General features: G+C 41.2%; 1 protein-coding gene across 1 annotated transcript in view; it reads left to right on the top strand.

Annotated features, from left to right (window-relative positions):
* Pappa2 (pappalysin 2) overlaps positions 1-17,463 on the top strand; it is a 213,367-nt gene that overhangs the window by 81,381 nt on the left and 114,523 nt on the right. Inside the window, exons 4-9 of the mRNA XM_013015620.1 lie at positions 2,824-3,117; positions 4,832-5,024; positions 7,916-8,037; positions 10,302-10,791; positions 14,152-14,280; positions 16,689-16,780. Coding sequence (XP_012871074.1) covers positions 2,824-3,117; positions 4,832-5,024; positions 7,916-8,037; positions 10,302-10,791; positions 14,152-14,280; positions 16,689-16,780 — 1,320 coding nt within the window. The remainder of the gene's footprint in view (positions 1-2,823; positions 3,118-4,831; positions 5,025-7,915; positions 8,038-10,301; positions 10,792-14,151; positions 14,281-16,688; positions 16,781-17,463) is intronic.

Here is a 17,463-nt window from a genome sequence, read left to right as displayed (position 1 = left end):
ATCATACTTGCATTCTCCTGAAGGGTCCAAAAGGTCACACTACTGGCTATCCCTTCTTTCTGGATACATGTTGTTTTTCCTATGCCTTGTCCTTAGAATCTTCTTAATGTGCATTTATACTTATTTTGTCAATAGCAGGAGGAAATCACAAAAAGACTTGAGCTGGCCTATGCATAAAGTGAGGGAACATTTACTGTTTTCTCATAGACACATGAGTAGAAAATAACTATTGGTTAGGATTTGCCTTTATTTTTGGTAGCATTCTCGGAAGTTTCTCTAAGAAATATTGTATTCTAAAAATATCAAAAAGGAGCTGTGTTCAAATATGTCCAACCAGCAAAGGGTTATACAAAATTTCTGTGGCCTTTATTGAAATAATTCTTACAGACATCATGAATTTTCAGGAAATTGTGGCATGCTGCAGTTTTCTCCAGTAGATTTAAGCATTTTGCCACTTTGTTCCTCCAGAATATCAGCCAGGATCAGAATTTATGAATTTAGGCAAAACTGATCAATGTGGATACTTGAACCTTGCAGATGAACTGCATAGCCTTTTAAAGTCTTACTTCCAGCATATTCACTTTTGTAATTCAAAACTTATTTAGAAAAGAATGTAAGCTAAGGAAACTGCAGAAAGACACTAAATGTGAAAAGAAGGAAGAGATTTGATACAGAAAGGAGGATGAGGAAGAAAGCACTTGACAGGCAACGGGGAGAAAACAGAAAACTGCCTTCTTAAGTTATCTTCATGGAAGTCAATATTGATATTCTTGCTAGAGAACTGAATGTGTAATTGTATGTGCACCTGGATGATTTCTGTACTTGTGTATGTTGACATGAAATGGTAGCCATCTTGGGAAGTGGGAATATTGCATTTCACTGGGTTTTTTTCAGCAATAGATGTTACTGATTTCAAGACCTGATTTCAAGGTACATTAATCTTGATCGTGGTATGATACATTATCAGCTATGTACAAGTGAAAGAGAATTGTTGCTGAAATTGTTCTTCTGGAGGGCCAGACAGCCTTTGGACACTGTAATATAGAGAAGACTCCATTGTTGTGAATGAATCCAACCTTGGAAACTAGTATTAGACTGGGTCACAAAGACAGGGTCAGCCAGGGAATACAGCCAAGGGTGACTGAGCTTAAGAGGATTAATCTAGGCCTCTTGACATTCTTGTCTCAGGCTCCAGAGATGAGACTCAGCCTGACCCTGACAATTTTGAGGACTAAAGAAATATAGCCAGGTCAAGTGGTTCAATTACGGGATGAAGAGGGAAACAAGGAATGGATATTTTTTATGATGATCCTAGGGATTGAATTCAGGGCCTGGGTTCTGTCCCTGACCTTCTTTGCTCAGGGCTAGCACTCTGCCATTTGCACCACAGCTCCACTTCAAACTTTGTAGTAGTTAAGTAATGATACAGGTCTCTTGGATTTTCCTGCACAGGCTGGCTTTGAACTCTAATCTTCAGATCTCATCCTCCTGACTAGATAGGATTTTAAGCATGAGCCACAGTCATCCTGTGGGAGTGGAATTTTACTAAGCCAGAGAGATAGATGTTTGGACTTTTGCCCCTTCTTTTTCAAGAAAACAAATCAGCTGGTTACTGGTGGTTCACACGTGCAATCCTTCCTACTCAGGAGGCTGAGACTCAGAGAATGAGGTCTCAAAGACAGCTTCGTCAGAAAAATGTGTGAAACTGTCCCCCATATGACTAGCAAAAACCCAGGCTAAAGGTGTGGCTCAAGTGGTAGAAAGTCAACTGGGCAAACAGGAGGCCTTGAGTTCAAACCTCAAGGCCAAGAACCAGCCAAGAACAAAACAAAAACCAATGCTAGTGTTTTAGCCTCCATTTTCTAGACAACAATACTGAGTTGTAGGAAATCTGACAGCCATCTAGTCCTTGTAGTTGGTGTATGGAGGTGCCAGGTAGCAGACTTATATTTCGACAGCTCCTAATCCTTTCTACTCTCACCTAGAACAACAGCCCTTTACCTATTAAGTTGGTTTTTCTGTTGTTATTTTATTTTTAAATACGACGTGTAAAGCACATACTCAGATATTTTGATTTAATTTATCAGGGATAGCCTGATAAGCTTTATTTTTTAAACTCCTTTGGATGATTTTTTTCCATTTGAAAATATAATCATTGCTGGAGGTGTGGCTCAGGGGTCAAGTCCTTGCCAAGCAAGCACTGAATTCAAATCCCAGGACTTAGAAAACACTTTAAAAAACACAAAAATATCATCCAAAACCTTATTTCCATGAACTATTGTTAACTACTATTAATTCCTGAATAGAACCAAGGCATTGAAAGTAAGAGTTCACAAAAAATACAGAGAAAGTGACTTTACAATATGATTTCAAAGCTAAGCAGAATAGTCTTATTTAATGAGATCTAGGGTAACATCAACTTTTCAAAAGCAGTCATTTAATAAAAATGGAAGTCTAAGAGATCTTATTTAAACAATGCTATTCGGGATGTTCTATAGCATGGGTGATTTTAATAGTAGAAAATGAATCCTGAGCTTAAGTCACCATGATACACGCTCATATTGCTCTGTCCATACACGTAACCCCATACACATATCTAGACCCACACGCACCCATGGAAGGAGTGAAAGGAATGTTTATTGGTTAGTTCTGAGTGTCTTTGTGGCAGGAGGGAAGTATAATGACTATGCCACTAAAAGTCATAAAATGTCTCCTTAGAGGGCTGAAATATAATATTTGAAGTATATCAGAACAGATAGCTCAGAACAGAATGACTGATCTGCATTGAATGCTCAGAGATGTTTTCTAAACCTTCCATTGTAGGTGGTATTGTCCTCAATCCCACATACTATGGCATGCCTGGCCACACCGACATCATGATCCATGAAATAGGACATGTCCTGGGACTCTACCATGTCTTCAAGGGGGTCAGTGAAAGAGAATCCTGTGATGACCCTTGCATGGAGACAGTGCCATCCATGGAAACAGGGGACCTCTGTGCCGACACGGTCCCCACTCCCAAGAGTAAGCTGTGCAGGGACCCAGACCCGGCCAATGACACCTGTGGCCTCGCCCACTTCCCAGGAGCTCCCTTCAACAACTACATGAGCTACACAGGTATGATTGGATTTCCCCCAAAGATCACCTCTACCCTGGAGACTCTCATAGTGGAGGTGTGGGAGCTAGAGAGATTACTGAGCAGTCATTAGTGTCAAAGAATTGAAGTATATTTATTATGGAAATGTTCTCTTCCCCCTCACCCCCTCCCTGCCACGCTATGTTGGACCTGAGGATTACTGAAATATTAGAAACCTTGTTGAATGAATATTTTTCCCACTAGGTTTAAAAATAAAGGTACTTCTCTTTCTTGAATTATAAAAAGAGGACAAAGCCAAAAAGCCCTCCTGAGTTCTAGTCAACTTAGAGAATTTAGGGATTCTTGCTATTGTTCATTTTTGGAAACATTCACTCTGAAGGAGAGTCCAATGTGTGAAAGAGGTTTCTTTATGGTATTTTTTCTTATATATGAATAACATGAGGACCTGGTTAATTTAAGCTCAGGATGCATTTTCTACTATTAAAATCTGAATTTTTTTTACAGTAGCTGTACACTGATTCTTGGCTTGCACTCCATATACCCTGGTACTCTTTGGAAACTGGTGTCCTGAGAGTCACTGCACTGTTTGCTCTTGTCTTTCCTTGATGTAAACTCTGTATTATCCTTCTTGCCTATAGTTTCTATCTTCCTTGTTTCTGGAAAATTGTAACACTAACCAGTGTCCTGAGGATAGACTTCAATTGGATCCTAAACTTAAGGTCTAATTTGACTTGATCCATTTAATCCAATGGTGAAAAAAAAATGGTTTTACAGTTCCAAATACTCCTTCTAGAGCTAACCCCCAAAGGACAATGCATGGTAATGACTTTTACGGAAGAAAGAGTTGGTCCTGCCTGTGACCTATTAAGATATTTTTCTCCATTCAAGTTTCACTGAGGTGAATAATTAAAGTGTAATAAATTTGTAAGCACCAACACCTGCTCCTTCTCTAGTCACAACACGGTGGCCTTTGCCAGGGGCAGAGTTCACATGAGGAGCAGAGGTAGGAACTCCTTAAGTGTCGTCTTTAAGGTTTACAGAGGAATCATATAAGAGAAAAGATGAGGTAATATTTGACTGGCATGTTTTCAGTGGAAACATCCCCAATTCTGATATAACTGATTTGGGGCTGAGGGCATAGTTCATGTAGTACGGTGCTTCACGCCTAGCATATATGCGTCCCAGTACCCCATCAGAAAACAAAGCAAACCAAAACAACAACAACAAATCCTCTCTCAACACTATGAGCACATGGATGGAAAATAGGGGGACTTTCTGGTTCCAAAAGTTAAACTGTTTCCTTGACATTTGGCTTTCTCCCCCTTGAGAATCTCCACTGAATTTTCACTAGTCTTGGCCGGCATCACAGGGCAAAGCAGGTGTCTGCGACTTGAAGCATGAAAGGCCCTCTGCTGAAACAGTGCCATCTTGTGGTTTACCGAAGAAGCAACTGTTAACTCTGCAACCCTGTACGTAACTCCAGGGTGCCAAGTTCACTCTGGGTCAGCTCCACTATTAAATTAATGGCCTGACTTTTGAGATAAGCAAGTCTTATGCTTCTGCCTTCTCTTTCCCACTTCTAGCTTAGACACCTTCTGAAACAGAATGTACTTACTCTTTCAACAAGTGTTTATTGAAACTAGTGCATGCCAAGGTATGGGTAACAATTACCTTGGTGGGCTTTAACAAGAACAATCACTCCATTTCTTATGCTTTCTTATTTTGCCTCCACAGATGATGACTGTACTGACAGCTTCACCCCCAACCAAGTGGCCCGCATGCACTGCTATTTGGACCTTGTATACCAGCAATGGAGTCAAAGCAGAAAGCCCACCCCCATTCCCATCCCACCCATGGTCATTGGGCAGACCCAGAAGTCCCTCACGATCCATTGGCTGCCTCCTATTGGTGGAGTTATATATGACAGGTGAGACAGGTCTTGCAGTGGGTGAGCTGATATATTTTCCTTGCAGAATTTTATAGGAGAGGAAGAATGAGAAGCTTGGGGACCCCTCTTTGCAATTGGGAATGGGTACAGCACTGTTCAGGGCTGCCTCCTCCAGCTAGCTCTGTGCTCAGCTCCTCAGCCCAGTTCATGGGCCACTTTTGTGAGACAGTAGTTCAGCACAGTGTTCACTTCTCAGCCAGGGGTCTGGAGAGGACGGTCAGTATAATAAAGATGGCCTGTAAGAAGTGAGATGGCATTCGCCACCTGTCTCAGTCATCTGTTCTTCTGTGGTATGATGATAGGACAGAGGCTTGCTACTTAAATGGTGCAGTTCAGGGGACGGGAACTAAGTAAGGCAAATTCCTCCAAGCAGTTCTGCAGGTAGATGGGAGTGTACAAATCGCCATGACTGCATTCCATCTCTCTCTCCTGCCTTGCTGTGCCTTTATGGCCACTCTCTTCTGGAATTATCACTATCTGTTCCTTTTCCTATCTGCCTCTCTCATCTGGCCTTTGGGGGTGGAAGTGTAACTACATTTTGTATCTTTTGCCTCTTGATCTGCCACAATGGACACTTCATAAGGATTATCAAAGAAAAGCAAGATAAATAAAGCTAGCTTTCATTCAATTGTCCTTTGCATAACAAATGCCAGGGATTTTTTTGTAAGCACTAAAGGAAGCTGGGAGAAAGAACAATAATTAACAGGGTTATTGGGCTTCAGGTTTAATTGGAAAGGATGAGAATCCCATCGGTGACTTCTGCCGACTGGCCTTGATAGGCAGAAAACCCCATGCTAGATATTTTGTTGCACTTATTTTAGGCAGTTCTTGCAGTAAGCAGAACTCAAAGCCATAGAAGTGAGAAATCTGAGGCAGAGAAACAAATACAGCTGGCCTAAGACCCCGCACTAAGTGGAAATGACTTGGGGAAAGTCACTGGAAATTCAGAAAAGAGAAAGAGGAATTATTTTTTTGAAATTAGTGCTGTCGCATTAAGGAGGTGGATAGCTCCTCTTTCTTGTTCCATGTCTCCTTTCTGGGTGTCAAGGCCCATCTAAGTAGTGAGGTGTCCCCAAACTATGTCATTGTGCCCTTGGGTTTTAATAAAAAATTCCAAGAGAGAATACAGAGAGAGGAGGTTATTATAACACCAATAAATCCTTCTCCAAAGTGGTATTCACAAACCCTTGCGATTTTCATGCTTGTTCTTGATTCTTTGACCCATACTTAGTAATGACATCACTTTAGACCTCACAGGTCTACAATAGAGTTTGCATTGTCAACAGTACCAGGGGCTCTCAGAGGCTTGCTTTGGTAACTCAGCACACATCTATGCGATGTGTATAAGAATCATCTTCCTGCAATTGTGACCTTCTGCCACTCTGGTCACACTGGCTGAACAGTAAGTCCTCTGTGGGTATGTGCAAACTGGAGTTTTACATCAGTTTATGTAACACATGTAAACAATTTAATCTTTCAATTCTCTCTCTGGTACAAATGTTACGATAAAGCAGACATCAGAACTGGCTCAGTCAGGAGTCTGTTGGCAGAAAAGACTGCAATTTGCTTCCTCTTCTCGGCGAGGTGGGCTAGCTTGGAGACCTCCTCACACGTGTGTTGGGCGGACTCGCGTCACATACTCAACGATTTGTGTCATGTCTGGAGTTCTGTTTACTCCACCCCAGTAGGTATTTGGAATCCTATGTCAGAGAGGAGTCCCAGCTACGCACTCGGCCGCAGCCCCGGAAGGGCCAAGTACATCAGGGAAATGTGGTTTGGAGCAGTGTCCTCACTAGACGTGAGTGTGGACTGGAGTCAGTGGGTGGTTTTTAACTACTCCTTTTATTTGCCAAAGTACAGGACAGTATCAAGTTGGTGAAGTTGCTCACAGGAATGAATAAACCCGTATCTTTGGGAAATTTAATTAACCTCTCTGAGCCTGAATGTTTTCATTTGTTTCATTTCATTGTAGGGAGGAGAAATAATGTGTGAAAAACACGTGTAGCCCAAGGCTGGGTAGGTGAGATGTTTAATAAGTAGGAGCTGATGTTTTCATTACTACCTCTACCTAACAGTACTGTTTTACTAGCATTTTATAGGATAGCAATATGCTATTAATACGTGCTGTTGATACATTGCTTGATGAACCTCTCTGAGTTGATGCCTGTATTTTTAGATTTTTGTTCACAGTTAGACTTCTACAAGAGATTTCTAGTATGAAGAGACTCACAAAGTGCAAGTCTCTTGTTATCTGACTATTATTCTTTATTATTCTGGTTGTCCCCACATATGGTGCCCGTGGAGCACTTCATACACTGTGCTGATCCTTTCATAACCAACTCCTGGAGGGGCTGTGGAAGCCATTCCCTGGGCTAAGTGCTGGGGACAGAGGGACAATGGTATTGGTCTGATGCAGCTCACAGGCAAAGGAGAGTATTGGAATATCTAAATTTCTAACACCACATACAAATGTCCAAAGGGAAGAGATAGTAGGAGTGGTGGGAGCACAGAAGAATGGGTCCTAATTCTCAGAAGAGGATGGCAAACACACTGTCAGCAGCATAGAGGTAAGTATTTAAGAAACTGAGAAGCTTAAAACGGTCACTTGAGGGCCAGAAGCAGCACAGCATGGCGAGCTGTGCACAGGGCATGATGTAGGCAAGGCATGGTGATATGTTCATTGGGGTTTTTACATTGCTGTCCATTTCGTGAAGGTGAGATCTACCCAATTAGGACTTCAGCTGAGAGATGATGCTGTCTCCTTTGGCTCTCTAGGGCTTCCTGTGCAGTGCCATCCTCCTTCCTCAGGGCCTTCCTTTTCCTAGTTCTTCTGAGGGCCACTGATCATCTTCGTCTTTTCCTCTTCTCAGGACCCCGGGCAGCATGTGTGATGCTTGCACTGAAGATGGGACGTTCCGTCAGTATGTCTACAAGGCATCCTCGCAGAGAGTGTGTGACTCTTCGGGTTACTGGACCCCAGAGGAGGCTGTTGGTAAAGTACCATGACTTCTTTGATTCATATGTTATTGACCACTGAGATTGGGGATGAAGGAAAAGGGTGAGGGCTAGCCTGGGGAGGAACAGACAATGCATATGTGTTGCTGCATATATACCCGGCCTTGGAAAGACTTCTTGAGGCAGATGTGTGTGGCAGCTGTCCCATCGCTGCCCAATGTGGATATTCAATGGCTGTGATGATGCAGAGGTCAGCACATAACACAGATGGAAAAAGCAGTCAGCCAAAACTTAGGGGTAGCTTTGATGCCTACTTGTCCCTGCATGAGCCTTGGCATACGATAGAGTAAGCTGATCTCCTACTCTCCTCGATCAGGAGGATAATACAGAACAGATTTCAGGGAACACTCATTCACTGGCTTGGCGAATCTGGGTGGGGGTAGGGTGGACTAGGTGTTCCACACGGGCTGTTCTCATCTAGGCTATTTTATGAGTCTATTAATGCCGGTACTACTTGTGCTTTGGATGTGATCTAAGCTAGGCTCTCCGAGGGGGAAGATGTTTTTGTTATCTTTTTTTCCTGTCCCTCCCTCGACTTCTCAGGCACATACTCACATACTTATATCAGGAACGGGGGAGAACATTTCAGCATGAATCTTTTCCCAGTTCCAATCCAGAAAGTGTTATTGACATGACTTTTAGCACCTTGTGATAAATGGTTTGATTTCTTCCCTCATCATCCTCTTCAGTGTTTCCTAATCATCATCTGTTAGCTTTGCTTTCCCCTCCCTGCCCCTACTTATGTTTTTTAAGTTCCAAAAACTTACTCAGAAATATGTGTTGGATTCAGTCTTTCTGAATTAACTTGTAGCTTGGCCATGAAAATCAAAAGGAAGACAGTGGCCTAAGAGTGCATAGTACCTGAGCAATACCATCTGGGGCTTCCAGGAATTCCAGTGGCAGAGTTAAAGGGAGACCATTCTATGACTGACTTATATATGATCATTTCAATAAAGCTTTTCAGGGAATAAAGAAAAGTGGATATAACATTTATGGAACTTCAAGGTTGGCACTTCAAAAAAATCCATTTTCTGTGGTAAACAGTTGGTTCAGTGCTGGAGCTTTAATGTCTGTTTGCCTTCCTGATCCCAAACTTTTCTTAATGCTTATTTTTTCTAAATAACATTCTTATCAGAATTCAGAGTTATCTGGTGGTGGAAGTGAATGGAATTAGAAATTCTGGATTCTAATTCTTGCATCTTTAGGCAAACCAAGTCATCTTTGAAGTCACCTACTTAATGCTTCACAAGAACTTCTAATAAAAACTTTCTGACAGTGCTGTAGGGTGACTGAAAAGGGCCTTTAATTAGCTAGTATTCTGGGGTAAGCACTGGAAAACTGCTAAAAATCAAACAAACTAGTGTTCTTTTACAAAAGGGAGAATGATCTATCTATCTATTCTCTCTGTCTCTCTTTCTCTCTCTGTTCTTCTAAGGTGGGGATTAAATATTAGTACTTATTTCTAAGTAGGAAAATCAATACAGGTTTGCTATAGCCACACAAGGTCTGGCCCAGGGCCAATCAAAAGCTGACCCTACTGATCTCTAATTCACTACTGTCTCTTTAATTTCCTTCATGTGATATTGAAAAAAAACAACTTGTATGGATTATTTTCACAGAGCTGACCTTACTATGTTTGTGATACCTTTTTTTCACCATTGCACTTTTATTTGGCTACTAATACACCATTTTTTTTCTTATGCAATCATGCAGGCTTCTATTTCCTGCCTACCTTTTCCTCCCTGGGGTTACTTACCTGTTGATACATGCCCAAATTCTATAACATATGGTTTTCATATTTGGCTAATCATCAAGGAACTGAGGTACCCACATAAGATTTTAGAGAAAAGGGAGGATTTTTGTGAATAATACCACCAAGACAAATGGAAATTCACACTGGTCTTCAGGAACAAAAATTTTTCATAAATGCATAATAAACTAAGTGTATATATATATATTTTTCTCTGCTTACCGGTTCTGTAAGAACCCTTTCTGATTGTCCCATTCCCAATTTCCTGCTAGATCCCCTTGGTAAAAATAGAAGAGTAACAAGAGCATCATATGTTTTAGTTTTACACCTTTATCCTTAGTAATAGGTAAGATATCAGCCACTAAGCCACATGACTTTCTCAAGAGCTCCAGATCCTTTCCTGCTTTCTCATTCTGGCTGCTAATGTAAGCTAGTCATTTTCAGACCCTTAGTGGTAATTGCGGATGTGTCTTTCTGCTGGTCTCCCCCAGGGCCTCCCGATGTGCATCAGCCTTGTGAGCCGAGCCTACAGGCCTGGAGTCCTGAGCTTCACCTGTACAACACGAACATGACGGTGCCCTGCCCCCCAGAAGGCTGTAGCTTGGAGCTGCTCTTCCAATACCCCGTGCAAGCCGACACATTCACCCTGTGGATCACTTACCTCTCCGTGAATTCCTCCGTAGCCCTCCTGGACACAGAGATCTTGCTGGAAAACCAGGAGTCTGTGCACCTGGGCCCTTATCACACTTTCTGTGACACGCCGCTCACCATCAAATTGCCCACGGAAGGGAAAGTCTTGGGAGTGAAAGTGTACACCTTGGATGAGCGGATGGAGATTGATGCGGCGCTGCTGACCTCGCTGCCCGGCAGTGCCCTGTGCTCTGGCTGTCAGCCTGTGAGGTACCAGGTTCTGCGAGATCCGCCCTTTGCCAGCGGCTCGCCAGTGCTGATGACACATCCTTACAGGACCTTCACGGACAGGTGCGTTGTGCAAAACGGCCTTCTACACCAGGGGCCAGCTTTGTCCCCTCCTCTACTGTGACTTTCTATTGTTCTGTTACGTCCTCCATTGGAGAACTGTTTGGGATTGGCAGGGAAGCAGACTTTCATTCTAAAGTGGCTTATCTATGATGAATAAAAATCTTTCCCCTAAGGGAGACAAATAGCTCACTGCCCCTGTCATCGTGATGGTGGGAAAGGGGGAGATATTACTTGTGTGAAGGATTTCGGTTGGACTCAGTGAAATTGCCACACATAAGTTCTCAGAAGCAGTCTTCAACCTGGTGACAATTTGATTTCTGATTCCTTGCTGTGGCTCTCTAACACCCTGCCATGGCTTCTGTAACCGAGTTACAATCACCTCTTTCATACCCCAGCAGAAAGATGACGGACATTGCAGAGTGACATTATGCTCTAGTTTCGTGACTCATATATGGTGTATTTTATCCCTTCTCCTTCTTTTCTGATTCTCCTTCCTTTCTCTTTTTCTCCCTTTCTTCCAAGTGTTCATTGTTCATTCTCTTATTTCTATTCTTTGTATGTTTAGTGAGTTAAGACTCAGTGTACTTAAGTGCTGAGGTCAGAAGATATAAGGCCCTGGCCTTATTTAGTGTCTATTTAATGTCTATAATAGGAGGCTGGTATCTCCAGAGAACATCCCTCCATACTTTGTTTGCTGCTGTTGTTCTGGTGGTGGTGGTGGAGCTTGAACTCAGGATTCAAGCCTGAGCACTGTCCCTGAGCTCTTTCGCTCAAGGCTAGTGTTCTACCACTTTGAGCCACAGGGCTACTTCCCAATTACTGCTGGTTAATTGGAGATCAGAGTCTCATGGACTTTCTTGCCCAATTCTCAGATCTCAACCTCCTGTGCCTAGCTTGTAATTTTCTTAAGAGAATGATCCAAGGTCAGAACCAGGAAAAAACCAAACCTTGTCAAAGGTGTTATATCATTTAGTTTTTGCTACATTATTTATCATCACAAAATAGAGTAGGTCAAAACAACAAATGTTGTTTCTCACAGTTCTATGGATGGGCTGGGCATTCTCATCCAGATAGCTTGCCCAGAGCCAGATGGTGGCCCCAGCTGACCTCCTGTGTATGTTGAAGGCCTCAGCTTAGGCAGCTAGCATGGGACCTCTTTGCTCCATCATCCTGGCCTGGTCTTCCCTTGGTGGTGGAAAGGTTCTAGCAGCAAAGGGACAAGCCCTACTTCACCTGTGTCTACCAAGTCTGTGCTTCACATTGTTATTATGTTCTTCCTTCCCAGTTGAGTCACTCAGCTAATTCCAGATTCCAGGGGCAACAAAATAAATGTTCCTTTCCATGGGCAACACAGCAGTCAAATCCCAGCAAGCACAGCCTGGTTGGAGTGGTCTTTTGGCAATCTAGCACAACTACGAAAAGTGAAGCAAATTCCTACCTGTGATCTAATATATTTTTCTTCCCATATTGGCTTTCATCCTTAGAATGAGAGGGCAATAAAATGATCTTTTTTTTTCAAATTGGAAGATAGAACACAGGGATAATTTAAATGAAAAACAAAACTAAAAAAAGCAAGTCCTGTGCTGGTGTGGCTCACATATGTAATCATAGCTATATCATAACTATCCAGGAGGAGGTTGAGATCTGAGGATCATGGTTCAGGTTCAAAGCCAGATAGGTCAGGAAAGCCTGTAAGACTCTTATCTACAACTATCAAGCAAAAAGCCTGAAGTGGAGTTGTAGTTCAAGCAGTTGAGTGTCAACCTTGGGCATAAAAGACAGTCAAGTATATGAGACACTGAGTTCAATCCCCAGTACTGGAAATGAATAAATGAATGGATGGATTAATCAATTAAATAATATGTAAAAAATACCACTTTTTAACTTCTCTGGTAAGGCAGTTAATATGGTATTTGTTACCTAATGATATCCTCATTCCTGCACATAAACTTTTAAGGCCAATAATTTCCCAGTTTGTAGATAGAAAACAGACACTTTATTTGGTTGCCTAACCTGGTAAATGAATGACAGACTCAGGATTAAAATCCAATTTTCCTACAAAATCTCATTTCCATTCTCTTTGCTCAGTAACACATTGACTTTTACAAACTCAGAGATTATTGAATGCCTGAGCTAACTGCCATTATGATTCTCCCATCCCAAGAAGAGTAAACACATACTGACATTTCCATCTAATCCTTTCCCAGCCAAGACTTTTATGCACGGCTGGACAAGAAGCCCTGGAGAAACTACCTTGTAAAGAGGACCAGGATATACAATTGGGCTTGCTTTAGAAATATCTGCCACTGTCATGAGAGGGTTGTTCCCTCAAAAAAGAAAACTAATTTGGAAGTTTAAAAGTCTCTCATATTTAGGTGACTTTCCTATTAAAATTTCTTAAAAGCCAGCCTAGAGGTTTATAGAGGTATTTGGGAAACCCCAAGCTATTTCCTGTTTGCTGGGTGTGTTATACCAGGTGAGCAAATGGAGGCTTTGCGGTTGATTTGAAGAGTTTGAGAGAAAAGAACGACCTGGCAAGATCCATTGGGATTTTGTCCTTTCAAATACCTTTCATCCTAGCTTAACTTTGGTGGTACTTTTTAAATCAGGGCAAACCTGGGATAAAAGTAAGATGAAGGCAGGGTTTATCTTTGGAACTAGCAGCCTCTCTTGTTGACCCCTCTCCTCCGCTAACTATCTGTCTCTCCTGTGTCCTCTTGATCACTGAATTAGGGCTCTATTGAGTCCAATCCATTTCTTATATCAACTGTTATAACTGCCCACTTCCAGGTTTTCATAGCTACAAAAAACATAGAAGGAAAATGGTTAGTGGGCTTAATTCCTGGAATTATGAAGAAACAAATCTAATATATTTCTAACTGGGAATATTTTGCTTCTCCCACATATTAATGAAAAGTGTTTCAATCTCCTACAACAAGATAGCTGCTCTTACCTTTAAGGATTTAATCTCTTCAAGATAAGAATTCCCCTGAGAGATGATAAAGCTGGGATCCACAGACTGAGCCCCACTCTGAACCTCCATTCCAGTTTCTCTCATTACTTTAAGAAACAGAGCATTGGTTTTTCAGTGCTTGTCTTGTTTTCACTTAGTTAAAACTCATACAAGTTCCCTAGGTTGTCTAGGACTATTATATTTAATGTTAACTCACCCTGCACTTATTTCATGTCTATTGTGTGGAGTGTATGGGGAACACTGGTTTTTACTTCATACAATGCACCATGTTCGACATTTCTGTCCTCCATCACTGTCTTCTAAAACTCCTATGAGCCATTTGCAAAGGCCCCAGTGCAGGCTTCCCTTTGAGGCTGTCATGGTCGTTAACCCATTGGTTTCCACAGGGAGGTCACGCCTGGGCAGATGTATGAGTACCAAGTCCAAGCTGAAGCTGGAGGAGAACTGGGAGAAGCTTCACCTCCCCTAAGCCACATCCATGGAGATCCCTACTGTGGAGATGGGAAGGTCACAGGGTGAGTCTTATGTGTGTGTGTGTGTAGGAATGTGTGAGTTAGGCTACTCTGTCTAGGACTGTCAGCCTCCAGTTTGAAGTTGACTTGTTTGGAAATGGAAAGGGTAACCTACATTACAAATTCTGGGACTTTGTGTGATCACCTTAAAAGGTCACTGACATCTATAGTTAGGAAAGAATCCACTTCGATTTACAGCTCATCCTAGGATAGCTGGATCTTTGGGGCAACTTTATGCCCTCAATGAATAATTGCTGGGGATGGATACAGGGAAGAAATTTGTGCAGAAAGTTACTTGTTAACTAATGCTGGAAGAGTATCAGCCAAATGACCTATACTTTAATTAACTGTGTGGATTTATTAACTAAGTGTTTAAATTGAGGAAGTCAGCAGCTCCTTTGACCCCAGAAAGATTAATTACAATGCAATTTCCAGCTTTTCGGTAAACACTACCAAGATGAAGATAGAATTGCTTCTGGTTATTTCTCAAACATGCCATGCTCCTTTCATTATAGTTGGCCAGGAATTGTTCCCGATGTGTATACTGAATTATCACTAAGACTAGGAAATTCAGGGCAGATGGACACATTATATAAACCTGTCCTTAAGCTCATCTAGCTGTTCAACATCCTAGATACCATCATCTGAGCTGCTCTCCCCATGGTGGATTAAATGACTCTCCCTTAAATTCTGCAACTAAGTCATTCTTATTTTTAATATTTTGTATACTTCTAGTTTACCACTTAATATACATATAACATTATTGTATCCACAGCAAACTTTTAACTCATGTAAATAATTTTTCTCATTTATTTATTTAACCATCAATCTGTTTTTATAATAATATTCTGAAGTTCAGTGCATATCCACTGGGGGGGGAGGGAAATAGTAACCATCATCTATTTTTCACTAGCAAAATTGAGTTGTAACCAAAGTTTATTTTGTTCTTGCAAAATTCTTTCTATTCCTCTCCCTGTAAACTAGCTTACCTACCTTGATCTATATTTACTCACCCACTCAGAATTTGAGGTTCAAAATGACATTTGTTATCCAGCTCTTAGAAAATTCTGCCCTGCAATACATTATAGCTGCCACCAGGTGGTAATAAGGAGTAATGTTAGGGACCTGGACCCTAGAAGGATGCTCAGAACTAAGTTACATCCTAGCTGCTTGAACATCCTAATAGTTAGACAAAAAGGAGATACAAGTCTACCAAATGCAATATTATTACCCAAGGAAAAACAATGATTTAAAAGCACAATGGGGTAGGCTACTTTGTTGTTGAGGATTATTTGGATATTTGGTATTTTTGTCATTTTGTATCAATTTTAGATGGTTTCCTTTAGTTCTTTTTTTTTTGGGGGGGATCCGGTCGTGGGGACCTGAACTCTGGTCTTCAGCTGAAAGCTAGCGCTCTACCACTTGAGCCACAGCGCCACTTCCGGCTTTTTTCTTTTTGCTTATGTGATGCTGAGGAATCGAACCCAGGGCCTCAGGCATGCAAGGCAAGCGCTCTACCACTGAGCCACCTTCCCAGCCCTGGTTTCCTTTAGTTCTGTGAATAGTGTCATTAGTATTTTGATAAGGATCCCATTGGAGCAGCAGGTTACGGATTCTTCCAATTGTTGATTCTTCCAACCCATGGGCATAGATTCTTTCTATTTTGTGTGGGGATGTGATGTGTATGTCCTCTTATGGTTTTCATCAATATTTTACAATTTAATTGTAGAGACTTTTACTTTCCTGGTTAAATTTGTTTCTAGGTATGTTCTGAATTGGTAGCTATTATAAATGAGATTGCTTACTTGATTTCTATTTCAGATAATAAGCTATTAGTAGAGTATAGTAATGCTACTGATTTTGTAACTATTGGGTTATTACTTTTTATTAATACATTTAACCAATTGAAAAATAAAATCACCCTTCTAAAACTCCACTAATCAGTAAGTTAAAAGGCATTTTTATGCTTCTGACCCCCTACCAGAAATAGTTTATCAGATCTTTTCTGGGTACTCTGTAAATATTTCAAATCAGGAAGACACTTAAGACACTGCTTAGACTTCCCACCACACACCAGATACAACCATTGACTAAAATAGGACCTATTTTTAATGTCTGTGTATTTATATATTTGTTTTGTTTACTTGTAGTGCTAGAGGTAGAACTCAAAAGTTCCTAGACAGCTACTCTGCCATTGAGCGACAGCCTTAGCCTAGGCTTGATCTTAGCCAAAAAACCAGAAGCAATGAACATCCCCATCCCAAATGTCTGTGTGTTGGTTTGTTTTCTATAAAGGCATCCCTCTTAGCTCCCACCCTTCCATTATGTACTGAATCTTAACACATTGAAAAATACATAGACAAACCCCCAAAACAACCCTGCTATGTGTGTGTTTGTATGTGTATGTCTAGAAGCCTGGGAGAAGAGTGTGATGGCGGAGACCTGTTGAACGGAGACGGATGCTCAAGGGCATGTAAACTAGAGGAAGGTTTCAACTGTGTAGGTGAGTGTGAGTTCCTGCCTAGAATTATACCTTTTAACATAGTATAAACATGAAGTACAGAAGGGTTACAGTTTCATAACTAAGGTAATGAGGACATTTCTTTATGAACAGGGTCACCTCTTCATTTTCTCCCACTCACCCCCGACTCCACTCCCAAGTTGTAAAGTTAGTTTCCAACATAGTGTCTAGTGAGCATCACTGTTGCGTGGATTCACCCTTTGTTCCACCATTTCTGTGATTGCCCTTCCTTTCCCCAAATCAGGTATATATACAAGATGAGGGGTACAGAAATCCAAAACAGTGACAAAAGGGAATACATCAAAAGAGAAAAAGAAAGAAAGAAAGAGAGGGGGGAAGAAAAGAAAGGAGAAATGACTGCAAACAGAATACTAAAATATACCTCTTGTTTCCATTTCTTGGAGTTTATTTCATAAGGATCATTTTATATGGTCATATGTATATAGCTATTGAACTATTGTGGGCCTCTACTAAGAATATCCATATTTTAGTTATTACAAATGAGGGAAACCATGAAGCCAGTGTTTCTTTGGTCTGACTTGCTTTGCTTAAAATAATTTTTCAAAGTCTTTCCATTTACCTTAATTGTAGATGTCTCAGTGTATTATTTTGTGAGTTCCCAATATACTAGAACATACAGCTTAATGAACATGATGATAACATTT

Source organism: Dipodomys ordii, unplaced genomic scaffold (genome assembly GCF_000151885.1).
Source record: "Dipodomys ordii isolate 6190 unplaced genomic scaffold, Dord_2.0 Scaffold27, whole genome shotgun sequence".
Taxonomy (NCBI): domain Eukaryota; kingdom Metazoa; phylum Chordata; class Mammalia; order Rodentia; family Heteromyidae; genus Dipodomys; species Dipodomys ordii.
The sequence above is the reverse complement of the archived record's forward strand: the minus strand, read 5'-3'. Positions and strand labels throughout refer to the sequence as shown.